The sequence below is a fragment of the Capsicum annuum genome, chromosome 3 (genome assembly GCF_002878395.1).
Source record: "Capsicum annuum cultivar UCD-10X-F1 chromosome 3, UCD10Xv1.1, whole genome shotgun sequence".
In the NCBI taxonomy this organism is placed as follows: domain Eukaryota; kingdom Viridiplantae; phylum Streptophyta; class Magnoliopsida; order Solanales; family Solanaceae; genus Capsicum; species Capsicum annuum.
In genome coordinates this window covers 230061764-230080538 of record NC_061113.1, presented here as the reverse complement: position 1 = coordinate 230080538, position 18775 = coordinate 230061764, and the positions used below count along the sequence as shown (strand labels likewise).

General features: G+C 34.1%; 1 protein-coding gene, 1 long non-coding RNA gene and 1 pseudogene across 2 annotated transcripts; all 3 read left to right on the top strand.

Moving 5' to 3' along the window:
* Positions 1 to 2883: 2883 nt before the first annotated feature.
* Positions 2884 to 6488, top strand: LOC107863120. Its single transcript, XR_001672093.2, has 3 exons — positions 2884 to 5808; positions 5953 to 6044; positions 6222 to 6488. It is a non-coding gene; the product is annotated as an uncharacterized LOC107863120 (long non-coding RNA).
* An 8735-nt stretch (positions 6489 to 15223) lies between these two features.
* On the top strand, positions 15224 to 16601 carry LOC124897090 (SUMO-activating enzyme subunit 1B-1-like). Its single transcript, XM_047409438.1, has 6 exons — positions 15224 to 15537; positions 15616 to 15732; positions 15814 to 15931; positions 16009 to 16112; positions 16185 to 16283; positions 16467 to 16601. The coding sequence occupies exons 3-6, from the start codon at positions 15844 to 15846 to the stop codon at positions 16566 to 16568; spliced, it is 393 nt and encodes a 130-aa protein (XP_047265394.1). The 5' UTR covers positions 15224 to 15537; positions 15616 to 15732; positions 15814 to 15843; the 3' UTR covers positions 16569 to 16601.
* Positions 16602 to 17483: 882 nt separating this feature from the next.
* LOC124896831 lies at positions 17484 to 18431 on the top strand (annotated as a pseudogene).
* Positions 18432 to 18775: the final 344 nt, after the last annotated feature.

Here is an 18775-nt window from a genome sequence, read left to right as displayed (position 1 = left end):
GCTGATTCAACCATAGTTTTACTAAATATCACCCCTAATTAATTATTATAAGTCATTTAAGTATTAAAAAATTAATAATATTTAATAAAAATAAAACAGATATAAAAATGATAAATTAACTCTTGATGTTTCAAATTAACTTGACGTCTTATATGAGGTCCACTTAAATTTTTCACAAGTATTTTTTATAATAATTTCGTTATGTCACTTCTAATTAGTTGTTGTAAGTCATTTAATACATTTATGCTTCGATGCTTCAGTCGTGATTTTACTGTATCACCCCTAATTAATTATTATGGTCATTTAAGCATTGTGCCACACAAGTTGAAATAGAAAAAATATTATAAATCACAATGATAAAAAATTTAAATTATTTAAAAAATATAATTGGCTACCGTCGATACAAAACTCTAGACAAGGAGAGTAACATATATTATTCAAAAATTACATAAAAAGTATTATAAATTTTGATCGCAGAAGAAAAGTATTATAAATCACAATAATTAAAAACTTAAATTATTTTTAAAATATAATTGGCTATCAATGCCACAAAAATTTAGAACAAAAAAGTAACGTATGTTAATTTAAAAATTACATAAAAATATTATAAATTACAAGAGTTAACAACTTAAATTATCTAAATACATATTAAAATAACATATGTTGAACCCATTCTAGATTCCATATGAATTCTAGAAAACATATGCAATCCTTTTATTAAATTTTTTTATTTAAATATATCAAAATTGAAAAGACAAATAAATATCTTAGGGCCTTTGTTTTCATTCCTTACGTTTTATTACTTTATATATTTAATATCTCAAGTGAAATATAAAAACAAGATTCCCTTTGTTTTCATTACTTACGTTTTATTACTTTATATATTTTATATCAATATAACGTTTTTATAGTTATTTTCAGTTTTTTCGAATCTTTATAAAATCATTAGTTGATTTAGAATTATTAAATTAATGGAAAAAGCATTAACTGTAATTTTTTATAGATATATTTAATTAATTTTCAACCCTTAAATATTAGAAAAAAATAGTGAAAAACGATTTTGTCTAAAACAAAGACTTTTAATGAAGGACAAAAGTTCAAACGATATTTCTAAGGCCTTCACACATTTAATGTATTATAGATTATAGATTACAGATATAGATTATAGATAAATAATATGTTTACAATAATATCCAAGATAATGTATTGAAAACCCATGCTTAACGTATTGTATTAACTTGAATCAATCCCTACTATTATAAATAATAATATTATAATGTGAAATATGATACTACACTAAAAATAATAATTATTATGTATATATGTATAATCTATATCTATATCTATAATCTATATCTTTATTTATATCTATAATCTATATCTTTATTTATATCTATAATCTATATCTATAATATATTAAAAGTGTGAAGACTCTTAAAAAAGTGATTCGAACTTTTGGCCTTTCATTAAAACACTCTGCAATAGGCAAAATCATCTTTTCTCCTATTTCCTTCAATATATGGGAAAACCATGATAAAATAAATATATGGAAAGATTAAGAATCCTAAACTACATAAAATATATGAATCCTAAAATATTTATGAATTCTAAAATATATGAAAATAAATTAACAGTCCTAAAGTAATATATGTAAAGAATCACATTAAATTCTTTTTTACCTTTTTCAACGTTTTTATTTGATTGCAAATAAGTTCGTCTAGCGTTTTAAACTTCTATATTTGATGCCTTTTTATATTTTTTTGTTTAAATTTATCCTCAAAATAAATTCGTCTTTTTTTTATTATTGCTTTAAATTAGACTTAACAAAATTGAAAATCCTTTAACTTTTAAGATAATTTTTTCATAATCTTTTATTATTTGTATTTGCCTTCATAAATAAATCGTTATTGATTGATTCTTTAATATGTTTGTGCAGATGAAGAAAGATTTATGTGAATCATGAGACAAAACTTCTTATCGATTACAAGTGAATTTAAGATATGTTTTTTTTTTCTATTCTAAATTTTATTTTTTATTTATATTAGTTCTACTTCTTATTAAGGCGTAATTCATGTTAATACTCTTTTGTCAAAATCGTACTTACATTAAAAAAAATTATTGAGATAAAAATAAAGTGAAAATTGTGATTTCTCATAATAGCAAACAAATCATAGTGTCAAACAAGTATTAAACAAAGTCATTAGTTGACTGGAAGATAAAATATAATGGTAATTAGAGATTTAATGTGTTAGTAAATCAAATTTATAACCAATTTCATTCTTCCATTAAGGATAATTTGAATTGCTCACTTTACGTTTTAGTATCGTCATCAAGACTCTAAAGTATATTTTTCCTTTCAAAATATAATATTAAATAATTGATATTTAATGTCATATTTTTTTTAATTTTTTGTCCATATCTTTATTTTATAATTTATAATTATTTTTCTTGAATGAGAAGATGCATGAAATAAAATGTGATTTTACCTGCCTTGACGTGAGCAGTATGAAAAGAGAGAAATAAGAGATCTTTTGAAGGGTAAGCTTTTCTTTATCGAGAAATTAGTCTTACGTGACTTTAAATGGATTAAATTCATAAAAATAGTATTTTCAAAGGCGGATCAAGTATATTATTCGATATAAATGATAGATTTTAATTCTTTTATATACACTTATTATTATCTTCATACACACGTGCAAAGCAACAACAACAACAACCCAGTATATTCCCACACAGTGAGATCTGGGGATGAAATATACACAGTTCATACCGCTACCTCCAAAGCACGTACACTTAATTAATATATTTTTAAGGTGTCTAATTAAAATTTAGTTTTAGATTATTAATTTTTAGACCTTATTTTGCATATTTTTGTTTTTTCTCAATACAATCACCACCAATTCTCGGCTTCTCTGTTCCTAAATATTAAATTTGAGAAACCTGCAACGGAAAAAAGCTTCAAAAGAGACAAAGGACACACCTGAGCTATATTCAAATCTTTACTTTTGAGATATCAAAATTTCAATTTTTTGGGCGAATTGTTGGTCAACACACCCAATCTCGTTTGATTGGATCCGATACAGATTCCACACCCTTACCCGATGTAATAGTCGTGTCCACAGCACCAAAATTGCAGAGTCAAAAGAACCTTTCTTCTTCCTCCTCCTGTGTTTATGCCCTGTACCCCTACTAAATTTCGGGCTTTCCAAATTTAAACCCAACGGCAGACCCTCTCCAATCCTAGTTTCCTCTTCACACTTAAGGGTGCATTCACCGCTATTATTGCCGTAAGATTTAGGGCTTATAAACTGTCCAATTCGGAAAGGAAAGATGTTTGCGACTGTGATAAGGTACATAGGGAGGAAACCAAAGCCAAAGATGAAACCAATTGAGCTTAAAACTTCACCTGAACAAGCACAAACTATAACGAGGGCTATCTTCGACATCGTGAAGGAACCTGGGAACGAGTCAAGGATGTTGGCTTGAGAGGCTTGACAAGCAAAAGACACATGAAGATAGTTTTAAGATGGATGAGGGAAAGGCAGAAGCTTAAGCTTATATGCGATCATGTAGGGCCCCAGAAGCAATTTCTGTATACCACTTGGTTCACAAAACCAAATACAATGCATATAAAGCCCGGAACTCATACTTCCTGGCCAAATACTAAGCAGATAATGCCACGAAGTGAGATTTCCCGGCCAAAGTCATCATAAACCCTATAACATGGTATGTGATATGAACCAAAAATTTAATGGGGCTTTCTATTGTCGAATAATAAGAGAAACAAGAGAAGAAGAAATGAGCATAGTATTCCATTCACCGTGTTGTGAAGCTTAATGGCCAAATATGGTGGCTGTTATAGGCTTTTTTAACAGTTTGAATATCACAAGCTAGCTTTTGAGGTTGAGTTAGCACCTAGATCCATTCTTTACATCTTGTTCACCAGATCAGTTAATGCATATTCCATTCCCGGGCCTCTTTTTCCTTTGCAGGATATTCTAAAGGTTAAATTTGGAGAGCAAAAACCAATCAATAACTTCTATCATTTTGATGGGGAAGCGGCCAAAGGGACCTTTCTTCAAATTGGTTATTGATACTTTGATATAATAAAGAAGAAGCTGGAAAGAGCTGATCAATCGAGAAGAGTGAAGCAGTTGTTAGATTTGAACTTCATTTACTATGTTCACAGTCCTAGAAGTAGTATTATTGTACACTGTTAGTTAATAGACAGTTATTCGATCAGATTCCTGTTAGTTGAAAATTGCTCCTTTACTTGTTATAGTAGACTAGTAGTACATTCAAGTCATTTCATTCATGTAGTATAAATAGACATGTTAGCCATAATCATTCATGATAATACAAGTCAAAAAGAGTGTTTGGAGGTCACATTAGTTTGTTGTTGTTCCTATAAGAGCGTCAGAAGAACTCATTTAACAGAAGCATGTAGGACTTTTCTGCAATTCTAGAGTTAATTGCTTGAAGTAGAACCAAACACCACCTGCCTGATAAAGCCTGTACTTCACGACAAACTACTAAAAACAGGTTGTCATTGCCCCAACTATAGAAGTGAAAGGTGCTTGGAGGCTAGAGGTGTACCAGTGCCATACACTAGGTCGATTCAGGACATGTACGATGGAGCAAAGACTAGTGTGAGGATGGTAGGAGGAGATTCGGAGCACTTTTTTGTTTTAACAGGGTTGCACCGGGGATTGTTTCTTAGCCCTTTTTTTGGCATGGTGATGGATGTAACGATAAGTTGGAGGTTTGGCAACAGACCCTAGAATCTAAAAGGGTTGGAGATGAGGTTACTAGAGAGAAGGTGGGAGTGACTTCGGTGGAAGATAAGATGCGGGAAGTGAGGTTGCGATGCAAGTGATGAGGAGGTGCACGGATACTCCAGTACGGAGGTGTGAGAGACTGACTATGGATGGTTCTAGGCGGGTAGAGGTCGAAGAAATATTGGAGGAAGGTGATTGGGCATGACATGGAGTGATTACAACTTATGGAGGACATGACCCTTGATAGGAAAGTGTGGAGGACGCGAATTAAGGTAGAGGTAGTGGGTAGGAGTGCGTCTATAATAGTAGGAAGGAGTGTCAGTATCTTGCTTCTTTTATTATCTAGTCGTGTATTATCTCATTTTGTTGTTTATTTTTATGCTTTTTGTTTGTTATACTATTATCAGTCCTGAGTCGGGGGTCTATCGAAAACAATGTCTATGTCTCTATTTCATCTGAGTTAATGGTATGGACTGTGTACACTTTGCCCTTCCCAGACCCCACTTTTGTGGGAATACACTAATTATGTTGTTGTATTGGATATTGATTTGTGCTTAATTAATTTGTTTTTTTTATTATTTGCTACTTAATATTCCCTTTCTAAGATGCTTGAACTCTCTAAAAATGTTGCCACACCTGTGTCGGCCTCCAAAAATGCACTACTTTTGAAGTATCCGACACGCACCCTGATAACATTTTTAAAGAGTCCGAGCAACATAGTTCCCTTTGACTGTAGAGAGGATGTTGCTGTTGCCAAGACTCCTTCTCAGCACTTGGGAGAGCCCATGGATATTATGACTGCTTTGCAGCTGGTGCTGAGGTCTGAAGAAGTCTAGAGCTCATGGAGGCCTCTCTCGGGGACTGACATGAAGGTGCAAAGGTGATTGAGAAGCATGCTGCACAGCTTTGTGTGTTAGCAGAGGACTGTGACCAGCCAGATTATGTCAAATTGGTCAAAGCACTCTGTGCTGACCACAATGTCAGTTTGATTACGGTCCCGAATGCAAAAGCTCTTGGTGAATGGGCTAGTGTAAGTTTATTTGTGATTGCTACTTTTAGTTCTAAGTCTCGCTCAGTTTTACTGTCTTAAAACTATTACTTCCTGATTTGAAAATGAACTGGAACATGTGTTGTTATGAAAGTGTGCCTCACCAATAAACCTCTCATTGTCTAGTTGTAGGAGCACACCACTTAATATTGCCTGTTCATGCCTTTTTATCAACTTCTCGTCTTCTCTTATGTGGCTGCGGCTGTGTTGTTGTCAAGGTACATACATCAACTGTTGTGTATCATTATCTCTTTCTAGCATATTTATAATTTGGTTCTATAACTTCCTACAATTAAAGGAAATATTTCTTGAAAATGCTGAGATATGAATAGAACCTGATAAGTTGTGAAATGAGAATATCTTACATCATAGTTCATCTTGTGATCGTTTTGCAGGATTATGGGGAAGAGACTGAGGGTCTGCATATTGTCCAAAGAGTACGTGAACTCCCACTAAATTCGCGGTGCATATGAAGACCTCTTTTCTCCCTACCAAAAATGATAATCAGGAAGACATTAGTTGTGTACCTCCAGTTGATTTTCAGTTTTTAAGACTAGCTTAGGTAGAAGCTCTTACGCCTAGCGTCCTTCCAGTTTTGTTTTCTCATCTGAAAAGAATATTTTACTTGCCGGAAATCGGAAGCTCTTCTGGTTTACTAGTTACATCCTTCTTTTACTTTGGTGGCTATCTTCAAATATTTATTTATGAGAAAATACGATTTTTTCAAAAAAACACCTACACTATACTTTGGACCTATTACCTCACGAATCTTAATTATATCGTTGCAAATACACCATTTTAATCCTCTGCATGTATACATGCACAATAGATGCGTGAAAGACTCAAAATTAATTTTATTGACCAATTAAAAGCTGCCACGTATAAATAATTTGATATATAATTTATCTTCTTTTTTTTTTTTAAAAAATCAATATTAATTTTCTTTTTAAAATTATCCCATATCCCCTCCTCCCCGCAACACCCTCCACCCATCATTGTCTTCTTCAACACCTCCATTAAATCTATTTTTTGAAGCTCCATTTTTGAAATACCAGTAAAGTTCCATTGTCTTCTTCAACACCATTCTACTTGAATCATAAAACTCCATTAATAATGGAGTTTTATGATTCGCAATAAAAATAGTTAAATGATTATTTCAAAAAAAAAAAAAAAACTTTAATGAAGGTGTTGAAGAAGATAATTGGGGAGGGGGGGGGGGGGGGGGAGAGGGTGATAAATAAAATAAAAAGGAGAATTTTATTAAAAAATATAAATAAAATATAAAATTAAATGTATTTACACGTGACAGTATCCGATTGGTGTGTGCATTCACTCTTTTTTTGGTCACTAGAATTCAACGAAAAATGGTGTATTTACAAATAATTTAAGTAAGATTCGTGGGGCAATAGGCTGAAAGTATAGTTTAGATATCTTTTTGAAAAAATCGGCCAACATCTGGGGAGGGGGACTTTATGTATTTTCTCTTTATTTATTGACCTTTTCTAATGTTAACATTATTTTTCTGCGTTTGCAATCTATGCATTTGTCAAGGCATTAAATTTATTATATTAAAAGGATAATATAATATAATTACTCCTATTATTTTTTATTTTTTAACCCATGTGGCAAGGTCAACAGTGAACACCTATTATTTGACGGAGTGAGTATTGTTTTATTTCTATATTTTAACGTATTACTTAGATTTTATAAAAGAAAATTATTGTGAAATATTTTTAGAGGAGTAATAGGAAAAATAAAGAATTATAATTAAGAATAAATAAAATAAAATAGGTAATAAAAGGGGTGAAAATGTATAAAAGTGGACCTCTTTATAAATGTGCAATTCTTTACAATAGGTAATTCTTCAAAAAAGTCACCATTCATTAAAAAGGTTATAACCATCAAAGTGAAAAGATGCTTATTCAAATTTATTCTTTCTCTTAATGTCTTTTTGAATAAAACACATATTCATTTTTCATTTACACCTTTTAAAAACCCAACAATAATTGTACTGTTGACCTATAACAGGCTATACATGAACTTGATCCCTGATAGACTGAGGGTTGTCAGAGCTGAGAGGAAAATGAACATCAATCCAAAACTAGGTCCCCAACTAGTTTATCAATTATCAAAATCAAAATTACGACAATGTAGTACTAATCTAATCTTTTTTTTTAATAGTTGATTTAGAATTAAGAGAGATTATTGTCCCTTTCAAAAGATGAAGGTATATTATTTCATAAATCCAATAGGTGGGTTAAGTGGATAATAAACAACTCCCGCTGTTTCACTTTGTTTGCCCCCAACCTAAATCAAGATAAATCATGCTTACATTGAGTTTGTCCCTTTAAATAATATTCCCCCAACCTAAATCAAGATAAATCATGCTTAAATTGAGTTTGTCCCTTTAAATAATATTGTATTAAGTTAGGTCGGGTAGAAATTAATAAGTGGATTTGAATTTGGGTTGGGGTTAATTAGTTTGGATTAATTATTTCTTTAATTAATGCCACATTTAAATGAAAACTCTAATTAAATCAACTGATTGGGTAATAAAAGGTAGTAAAAATTGACTCCATAGTATTATTTTACCAATCCCAATAAATTTAAGGATATTTTAGTCCTTTTACTATATTTTCAATTATCCATCTATGTAATGCTAACTTCGTCCAACAATATTTGTTCACTTATATTAAAAATAGATATTCAACAACACTTTTCTTGTTTGAAAATCAATGGATAATTTATCCCTTTCTACGTATTTTACCCTTCCTATTAAATACTATTTATCTCTTAACGCATTTGTCAAGGAATATGAAAGTAATTCACTTGCTATGCCTTCTCTCACATTGGTCCTGACCATACTACTACTAATACAATTATTGTAGCATAAGGTGTTGTGATTATGTTTGCAAATGCTAGTTTACAAAAAGAGAAGAATATGACAAGCATTGATATGACAACTATGGATAGCTCTGGTAATTTGCTTCAAGCCCTTGGTACCCCAATTCAATTTGTTGGGAAGACCATCATTGCAGAAGCACTTGCAATCCGGAAGCATTGGAAAGCTCAAGAAAATGGATGGACAAAGGTGCAAATCTTATCAGACGCAAAGAATGTAGTAGCTATGGTTCTGAAGAGGAATGTAGCTTAATGGGAGATAGATACCACGTGCGAAGTGTGGGGATCCAACCCCATTATTCATTATGCAGCCTTAGTCAAATTGGTCTTTCTTGGCTAGGAAAGAAAATATTCGGAGTAAAGTACGAGGTAGCAAAATTCAACGGTGATAGTGGTTTCTCAACATGGCAGAGGAGGATGAGAGATCTGCTCATCCAACAAGGATTACACAAGGCACTAAGTGGAAAATTCAAAAAGTCTGAATCCATGAAACGGAGGATTGGGAAGAAATGAATGAAAAGGTTGCTAGTGCAATCAGGTTGCACTTAACAGATGATGTGGTCAATAACATCATTGACGAAGATAGTGCATATGGTATTTGGACAAAGTTAGAAAATCTCTACATGTCCAAAACGTTGACAAATAAATTATACCTAAAGAAGCAGTTGTACGCCCTACATATGAGTGAAGGTACAAATTTCTTATCACATTTAAATGTGCTTAATGGACTGATCACGCAGTTGGCTAACCTCGGTGTAAAGATAGAAGAGAAAGATAAAGGCATCATACTTTTGAACTCATTGTCATCTTCTTATGATACTTTGGAAACAACCATTTTACATGGAAATGACTCTATTGAGATGAAAGATGTCACATCAGCTCTTCTACTCAATGAGAAGATGAGAAAGAAGCCTGAAAATCATAGACAGGCTCTCAACATAGAAAGTAGAGGCAGAAGTCACCAAAAGAGTTCAAATAGCTATGATAGAACCAAAGGTCATGGAAAGTTCAAGGTCCGATCCAAATCAAAAGCCAGAAATTACTACAATTGTAATCAACCAGGTCACTTCAAAAGAGATTGTCCAACTCGAAAAAAGGGGCAAGGGTGAAAGTAGTGGCTAGAAGAATGACGACAACACTATTGCCACTGTGCAGAACAATGATGATGTTGTTCTCTTCATAAATGAGGAAGAGGAGTGCATGCACTTGGCAGGGACAGAGTCAGAATGGATGGTTGACACAACATCTTACCATGCTACACCGGTAAGAGATTTTTTCTGCGAGTATGTAGCAGGTGATTTCGGCACTATGAAAATAGGTAACTCAAGTTATTCAAAAATTGTGGGGATCGGAGACATTAGTATCAAGACTAATGTCGGATGCACATTGGTTCTAAAAGATGTGCGTTATGTACCCGAGTTACGGTTGAACTTGATCTTTAGAATTGCCATGGATCGAGATGGATATGAGAACTATTTTGCAAATCAAAAGTGGAGACTCACTAAGGGAGCATTGGTGATTGCAAAAGGAGTTGCTTGTGGCACGTTATATAGGACAAATGTAGAAATTTGCCAAAGTGATTGAATGCAGTTTGAGAAGAGATTTCTGCAGATTTGTGGCACAAAAGAATGGGTCATATGAGCGAGAAAGGATTCGAAATCCTCGCTAAGAAATCACTCATCTCTTTTTCCAAAGGTATAACGGCAAAATCATATGACTAATGCTTATTCGGTAAGCTGCATAGAGTCTCATTTCAGACATCGTTTGAAAGAAAATTAAATATACTTGATCTGGTATATTCTGATGTTTGTGGTCCAATGGAGGTAGAATTAATGGGCGGTAAAAAATATTTTGTTACTTTTATTGATGATGCTTCACGAAAACTGTGGGTTTATATCTTGAAAACCAAAGATTAGGTATTTCAAGTATTCCAGAAGTTTCATGCTTTGGTAGAAAGGGAGACGGGTCGAAAGCTAAAGCGTATCCGTACTGACAATGGTGGTGAGTATACTTTAAGGAAATTTGAAGAGTATTGTTCAAGTCACGGGATCAGACATGAAAAGATAGTTCCTAAAACCCCACAACATAATGATGTAACTGAGCGAATAAATGCACCATTGTTTAAAAAGTGAGAAGTATGCTCAGAATGGCTAAACTGCCTAAGTCATTCTGGGGTGAAACAATTCAGACGGCCTGTTACCTGATCAATCGAAGTCCATCAGTTCCATTGGAGTTTGACATCCCAGAGAGAGTCTGGACAACAAAGAAACAACCTACTTTTATCTGAAGGTGTTCGATTGCAGAGCTTTTGTACATGTATTGAAGGAGCAAAGAACAAAATTAGATGATAAATTATTTCCCTGCTTATTCATCGGATATGAAGATGAAGAATTTGGGTACAGATTGTGGGATTCTGTAAAAAAGAAGCTCATTAAAAGTAGAGATGTAGTCTTCCGAGAAAGTAAAGTCAGAATTGCTGATGATGTATTAGAGAAGGTAAAGAAATAGAATGGTGTAGTTCCTAATGTTATCACCATTCCTTTTACTTCCGGCCATCCCAGAAGTGCAGAAAGTACAAACGATGAGGTTGCCGAGCAGGGGGAGCAACCTGATGATTATGCCGAGCAGAGGGAGCAACCTGATGCTGAGCAGGTGGAGTACCCTACTCAAGAAGGACAATAATCTCAACCTTTGAGAAGGTCCGAACAACAAAGGGTAGAGTCATCCAAGTAACCTTCCTCAGAGTATGTCTTCATCAATGATGAGGGGGAGCCAGAAAGTCTAAAGGAGGTGTTGGTCCATCCAGAAAAGAACAAGTGGATGAAAACCATGAAAGAATGGCACATACAAGCTTGCTGAACTTCCAAAAGGTAAAAAACTGCTTAAGTTCAAGTGGGTTTTTAAACTCAAGAAAGATGGAAATGGCAAGCTGGTCAGATATAAAGCTCGATTGGTGGTAAAAGGCTTCGAACAGAAGAAAGGTATTGATTTTGATGAAATATTCTCACTTGTTGTCAAAATGACTTCTATTCGAACCATTTTGAGCCTAACAGCTAGCCTGGATCTTGAAGTGGAGCAGTTGGACATGAAAACTGCATTTTTTCACGAAAATTTAAAAGAAGAGATCTATATGGACCAGCCAAAAGGATTTGAAGTAGCTGGATAAAAACACATGGTCTATAAACTGAATAAGAGTCTTTATGGATTGAAGCAGGCACCAAGGCAGTGGTACAAGAAGTTTGACTCATTCATAAAAAGTCAAACCTACAGAAAGACTTATTCTGATCCATGTGTATACTTTAAAAGATTTTCGAACAACTTTATTATTCTATTATTGTATGTGGATGACATGTTGATTGTAGGACAAGACAAGGAGCTGATTGCCAAGTTGAAGAAAGATTTGTCCAAGTCATTTGACATGAAAGACTTGGGCCTAGCACAATAAATTCTGGGGATAAAGATTGTTCGAGAACGAACAAGCAGAAAGTTATGGCTATCTAAGGAGAAGTACATTGAACGTGTACTTGAACGCTTCAACATGAAAAGTGCTAAAGCTTTTAGCATAACTCTTGCTGGTCATCTGAAGTTAAGCAAGAAAATGTGTCCCACAACAAAAGAAGAGAAAGAAAATATGGCTAATATTTCTTATTCTTCAGTAGTCGGGAGTTTGATGTATGCTATGGTGTGTACCAGACCAGATATTGCTCATGCAGTTGGTGTTGTTAGCAGGTTCCTTGAAAATCTTGGAAAAGAACATCGGGAAGTAGTCAAGTAGATACCCAGGTATTTGAGAGGTACCACAAAGATTGCTTATGTTTTGGTGTATCTGATTCAATATTGAAAGGCTATACAGATGCTGATATGACAGGTGATCTTGATAACAGAAAATTCACTACAAAAAATTTGTTTACATTTTCAAGGGGAGCTATATCATGGCATTTGAAGTTGCAGAAGTGTGTCGCACTCTCTACAACTGAAGCAGAGTATATTGCAGCTACTGAAGCTGTCAAGGAGATGGATTGCATCAGAAGGAGTACGTTGTCTATTGTGACAGTCAAAGTGCAATAGACTTAAGCAGAAACACCATATATCACGCAAGAACGAAGAATATCGATGTGAGATATCACTGGATTTGATAAAATATAGAGGACAAATCTATGTTGATCATGAAAATCCTTACAAGTGAGAATCCTTCGGATATGCTGACCAAGGTAGTATTACGAGACAAGTTCGAGTTGTGTAAAGAACTTGTCGTCATGAGCGTTCTCTGAGAAGACGAGAATACCTTCTTCAGGTGCATGGGACTGGAGGGGGAGATTTGTGGGGATCTAACCCCATTATTCATTATGCAACCTTTGTCAAATTGGCCTTTCTTGGCTAGGAAAGGCAAATAAGATGTACCATTTTTATTGGGTTTTGATGTCATTGGTTACATCAACTTGAGCAGTTTTTTGCCTATAAATAGAGACAACTTCAGCTCATTCAAACATACCAACAAAGAGAGAAAGAAAAATAGAGTGAGGCATCACAGAGAGTGTAGTCTGTGAGGAAAAATAGAGAGTGTGAGCGATATTGTAGTGAGGTGGAAAAATCAAAAGAGAGATTTCTTTTGAGTATGTAGTAGTCACTTTGAGTATTGTACTAGTGACTACGGTATAAAATTTCTTACTACAGAGATATCAGTTGCTCCTCTTGATCTGTGGTTTTTCCCTCATTGGATTTCCACGTAAAAATCTTGGTGTCACTATCGCTCTTATTGTTCTTGTTGATTAATCGTCTTATTGTTGTCATATTTATTGCTCTTTATTACCTCAATATTATTATCGTGGCAGGATTTGTTCCCAACACGAAGACATATGAAAGCTAATAAGGATATTTGAAGAAGTTTCAATTACATATATTCCTAGATCTTGAAATATGGTAGCGCACAATATGGCAAAATTTTCTCTTACATTGTTAGACAAATTAGTGTGGACTTGTTGTTTTTCTAGTTGGATTGTAAAAGATGCTTCTGCATCTTTTTAACTCTTTAAGTTCAGTTTTGCATTAATAAAACTAAAGGTAGTGGTTGACAGAAAAAAAAAATTGATGGGCTCGCGTGTAATAAGGGTAATAAAAGATTTGTAAGAGTTGACTCCATAGGTCAATTTTTAACAGAATAATAATATAATAAAATTAATCCTATTATTTATTATTTGTTAATCTGTGTGGCAAGTCAATAGTGAACATTGAACAAGTATTATGACAGAGGAAAAATAAAGAATAAATAAAATAAAATATTGTGAAATTGTGAAAGTGTACATCGGTTGGAGTTTTAACTGCTTTTGACCCAACGATATATTGCCCGTGCTAAAATTTGTAATAATGTCATTTCTCCGGTGAACTATGACTCGTACTTGTAAAAGTTGCCCTGTTTGCCACTCACAAAAAAAGAAATGTGGAACAAAATGCAAGTTTCGGAACCATCTCCCACCACAGAAAGATGAAACATATAAAAATATTGAACAAGTATTTGGCCTTGCAAACTTTGAAAGGTTCTATGATAGAGTTGAACCACAATGGAGGGATGCATTGATCGATTCATACGCCTATGAGGCAAATGAAAGGATCAAGGATCCCATTCATGGAATCACTAAGGATATTACTTTGCTTCAACAACGACTCGCTAACACTAAAAGGTATGTATGTATGTATGTAAGAATTGAGATGATCGATGGCAGTGATTATTTCTTTTTGGATTCCTTACGTGCAATTTTGATGCAGGTTGGGAACCGCAAATGTTCTTGTCAATGGACTGGCCGGCTGTACTGTGGAGGTTTTATTTCTGATATCTTCTCCTATTTTACTCCGTATATTGAATTTATTTTGTTCTGCGTATTTGTTTTATTCGGTATATTTGCTTTATTAGGCTTTGATATTTACCACTCTTGCTTTGTGGTGTTATTTTATCAGGCATAGTCAACCATTATTCTCTGCTTGTATTTAGCATTCTTGCTGGTATTTTCTTGTTTTGTTTGGGTATATTGAAATTATGTTGTTTTGCCTGTTTTGTTACGCATACTGAAATTATTTTGATCTGACTGTTTTATCAGTTTTTTCTTTTTGAATTTACCATTCTTGTTTTGTATTGCTGTTTTATTAGGCCTAGTGAAGCATTACTCTCTGTTTGTATTTATGCATTGTGTTTCAGTTAATCCACAAGTTAGCTTTATATTCGTGTTGCTTGAGCTGTTTATTCCAGTAGACTGGAATGCTGCTCATCTAGACTTGTAACTGTCAACACATGTGCAAAGGTCTTTCTAGTTAAGGTTGATTAGAAAGTAGTTGAATTCCTTCCTAATGTTAGTGCTTGCTTACAAGGGGTTTTTTCATGTCATCTTCTGGGTAAACTTTGGGTGGCTTTCAGTTTGGTCGGGAGACTATAGCTTTAACATTAGTCATGGACTGAAGAGTATGTTTTCTATTGCAGTTTTGTAAACACATTGTGGTTGCCGGTGTGAAATCCCTAACTTTGAATGACGATCGAATGATCACACAAGATTTGCTGTATGGTAATTCATTAATCAAGCCAAATGAAGAGTTTCACCGAGATAAGACCATTGCCCAAGTGTGTAGCAAATCGTTATCAAAGTTCAATTCCAAGGCTTCGATTCATGTATTACAGGGTTAGCTTTTCTCTGTACTTTGTTTAATTGTATTGCTTGCAATTTCTCATGGGATTACTTTTTAGGAGACATCTTAAACCTCAGTGCCGCTGATTTTGAAAAGTTCGATACAGTTATAATCAGTTGTTGCTCGAAGATAAAAAGAGTAAGAGATAATCAGATCTTTTGAAAGTAAGTGTTGTCCGATTGACATATTCAACTGATAATTTCTTTCTTCTAACAGAGAGAAGTAAATTCAAGATGCCGACAATTAACAGATCCTATAGCCTTCTATAGCGTACAATGCAGGGGATCTTTGGCTGAGATATTTGTCGATTTGAAAAGTCACACAGTATGTGAGGTAAACCAGTTGCTCCCCACCCACCTTATCCCTGATGAAATGATTGAAGTTGCATATATAATACAATTTCTTCCTTTGCAGAGATTATTTGGACAAGATTTGAAAAGCATTATGGAGTTCTGTAGTTTCGAGGAGGCCATTGCAGTTCCTTGGAAAACACTTCCTAAAGGAGTGTCGGAGATATTCTTAGCCATGAGCGGTTTTTCTTTATAAATTGGTTTCACAATATTACAAGAATGTTGTATCAAATATGAACTCTTTTTTTCTTTCTTGCAGTTGCTGAAAATTTTGAAGCAACACATAGGAGGAATGTAGGAAAGTTGTCTGCCACCGACTTCCAAAATTTAAAGACATTTAAGGACGTCTTATGTGATAAACAGGTAGTCTATTTTACACATATAAAGTTTGATTTTTTGGTTCTTGTCTCTAACTTTTTAGCCAAAAAAATGCAGCAATTCAATCACAATCATATTTCCAGTGCTACGTTGGAAAAACTTACAGGAATTACAGCTTGCAACATCCATTCCATAGTTGGGGCTATTTTGGCACAGGTAATATGCCTTGGGGCATCTTATTAATCTGCTAATGTGTATTTTTAATTTTTTGGTAACTATGAGACTTATGAACACTATAAGAGTATTCACAAACTTTGTATATTAGTCTGAAAATTTGAGCATCCTGAAATCAGTTGATAGATGTATCTTCTATTTTCTGGGCCTCTTTTTCTTTTGCAGGATATTCTAAAGGTTAAATTTGGAGAGCAAAAACCAATCCATAACTTCTACCATTTTGATGGGGAAGCGGCCGAAGGGACCCTTCTTCAAATTGGTTGTTGATAAAGAAGAAGCTGGAAAGAGCGGATCAATCGAGAAGAGTGAAGCAGCTGATCTGTTTGTTAGTAGGCAGTTATTCGGTTAGATTCTTGTTAGTTGAAGATTGCTCCTATTCATAATAATACAAGTCCTTTGTTTTCTTCTTCCTCTATTCTTCTCATTTTCTTCGAGGGTTTCTTCCTAGAAATAACTACTTTACACTCGAATTCCTATCTTTGAAATGTCAGGAAACAAGAAAAAGAGTGTGTTTGGAGGTCACATTAGTTTGTTGTTGTTCATACAAGAGCTTCAAAAGAACTCATTTAATAGAACTGTGTAGTACTTTGCTGCATTGCTATCGTTAATTGCTTGAAGCAGAACCAACTACCCACCTGCATGATAAAGCCTGTACTTCACGACAAACCACCAAAAACCTGTTGTCATTGCCCAATATATAGACGTGAAAGGTATAGCAAGTCTTTTGTCCATAAGTTATTCCTGAATGAATGATTAATGATGTGGATACACAAGACCATAATTCTTCACAATAAGAAATGTTTTATTTTATAAGTTGAAGTATGGAAGATGAAAAATATAATGTTGTGTTTTTTCAATGAACAAATGGGAAATTCCTAGTGTAGGGAACATATCAAGTATCGTTAATGACTTGAACTAATCATTAGTTCTCCGGGAAATTCTTTTGTTTCTTTTTTCCTTTTCCTTCTTTGTTCTCCTCCCTCCGTAATCATCTCTTTATCTGTCTCCTTGATTTTACATGAATATAATGAGATTGCCTTCCTGGTATTAAGACATTTTAAGTGTCATGTCAACCTTTTAGTTTAGTCCAAAATTTTGAGATACATCTTATGTTTTGGAACTTCAAGCCACGGGAGGTATTTTGTTAAGCTGTCTCCCAAATTTCATTGAACGTGACGCTTAATGGTTCTTTCAGTTTGCCTTCGCTGGAAACTGGACTTTTGATTTTTTCACATTTCTATTACCTTGAACTTTTGCCAGAGGTTTCTCTACTTAATATATATTCCCTTCAACTGTAGAGATGATGTTGTTGTTGCTGTTGCTGAGACTCCTGCTCCAGCACTTGAAGAGCCCATGGACATCATGACTGCTTTGCAGCTGATGCTGAGGAAGTCTAGAGCTAATGGAGGTCTCTTTTGGGAACTAAATGAAGGTGCAAAGGTAATTGAGAATCATGCTGCACAGCTTTGTGTTTTAAGCAAAGGACTGTGACCAGCCAGATTATATCAAATTGGTCAAAGCACTCTGTGCTGATCATAATGTCAGTTTGTAACAGTCCCGAATGCAAAAACTCTTGGCGAATGGGCTGGCGTAAGTTTACTTGTTTACTTGAGGTTGTTACTTTCTACTTTTAGTTCTATGGCTCTCTTAGTTTTAATTTCTACCACTATTACCTTCTGATTTGAAATGAACTGGAATGTGTGTGGTTATGAAAGTGCCTCACCAATAAACCTACTGATTGTCTCATGGTACGAGCACAACACGTAATCTTGTGTGTGTTAGGAACACACCTTGCTGAGAAAGAAACTTGTTATTTAAGTGGAGAAAGAGTAGAGAGGCAGGCCCATTATTCACTGAGTTTTGAATTGTGTGCTATTAGTCCGGGGATTTCTTAGTTACCAAAAAAATAGACGTATTGGTTGTTGCTTTTAAGGGAGTTGGCTGCATAAGAGGGTGATATTATCAACTTCTTGACTTCTCTTGATGTGCATTTTCATGTGACATGTGTACCTGCGGTTGATCTTTAGTTTTTAATACTAGGTAGAAACTATTAAGCATTTTCTCCTTCCAGTTTTGTCTCTCATCGGAAACTCATCTGGATTTGCTTGTTACATTGTTCTTTTACTTTGATGCCTAAAATATAATCTTCAAAAGATTTTAGATATACTATTAAGTGCAATTAAATTGGATATTGCAGGTTTTATTCTTAGGTTGCTATATCAAATTTGTTATGAGAAGTGTGTGAATTTTCTGTCAGTGCATAGAATTTAAATCCTACCCACGATATAACATCTATTTGAAAATGTTCAGGGTCCTAGAAACACAGAGCTTTGGGCTCTAGGTGACAAAAGAGTTTTAAAATAAAGCTTAGGTGACACAAGTCTTAATAATTAAGTAGAGGTGACAATTACTTTATTAAGGATTAAGAAAGAAAGAAAAATTTGAAAATAACCCACAAATTTTTTAATTTACAC

Bases quoted from the DNA above. Each gene is read 5' to 3' on its own strand.
- LOC124897090 (XM_047409438.1), top strand. From the start codon at position 15,844: ATGGAGTTCTGTAGTTTCGAGGAGGCCATTGCAGTTCCTTGGAAAACA. The intron at 15,932-16,008 runs GTTTTTCTTTAT...TCTTTCTTGCAG, and splicing joins GATATTCTTAGCCATGAGCG to TTGCTGAAAATTTTGAAGCA. The intron at 16,284-16,466 runs GTAATATGCCTT...TTTCTTTTGCAG, and splicing joins TTGGGGCTATTTTGGCACAG to GATATTCTAAAGGTTAAATT.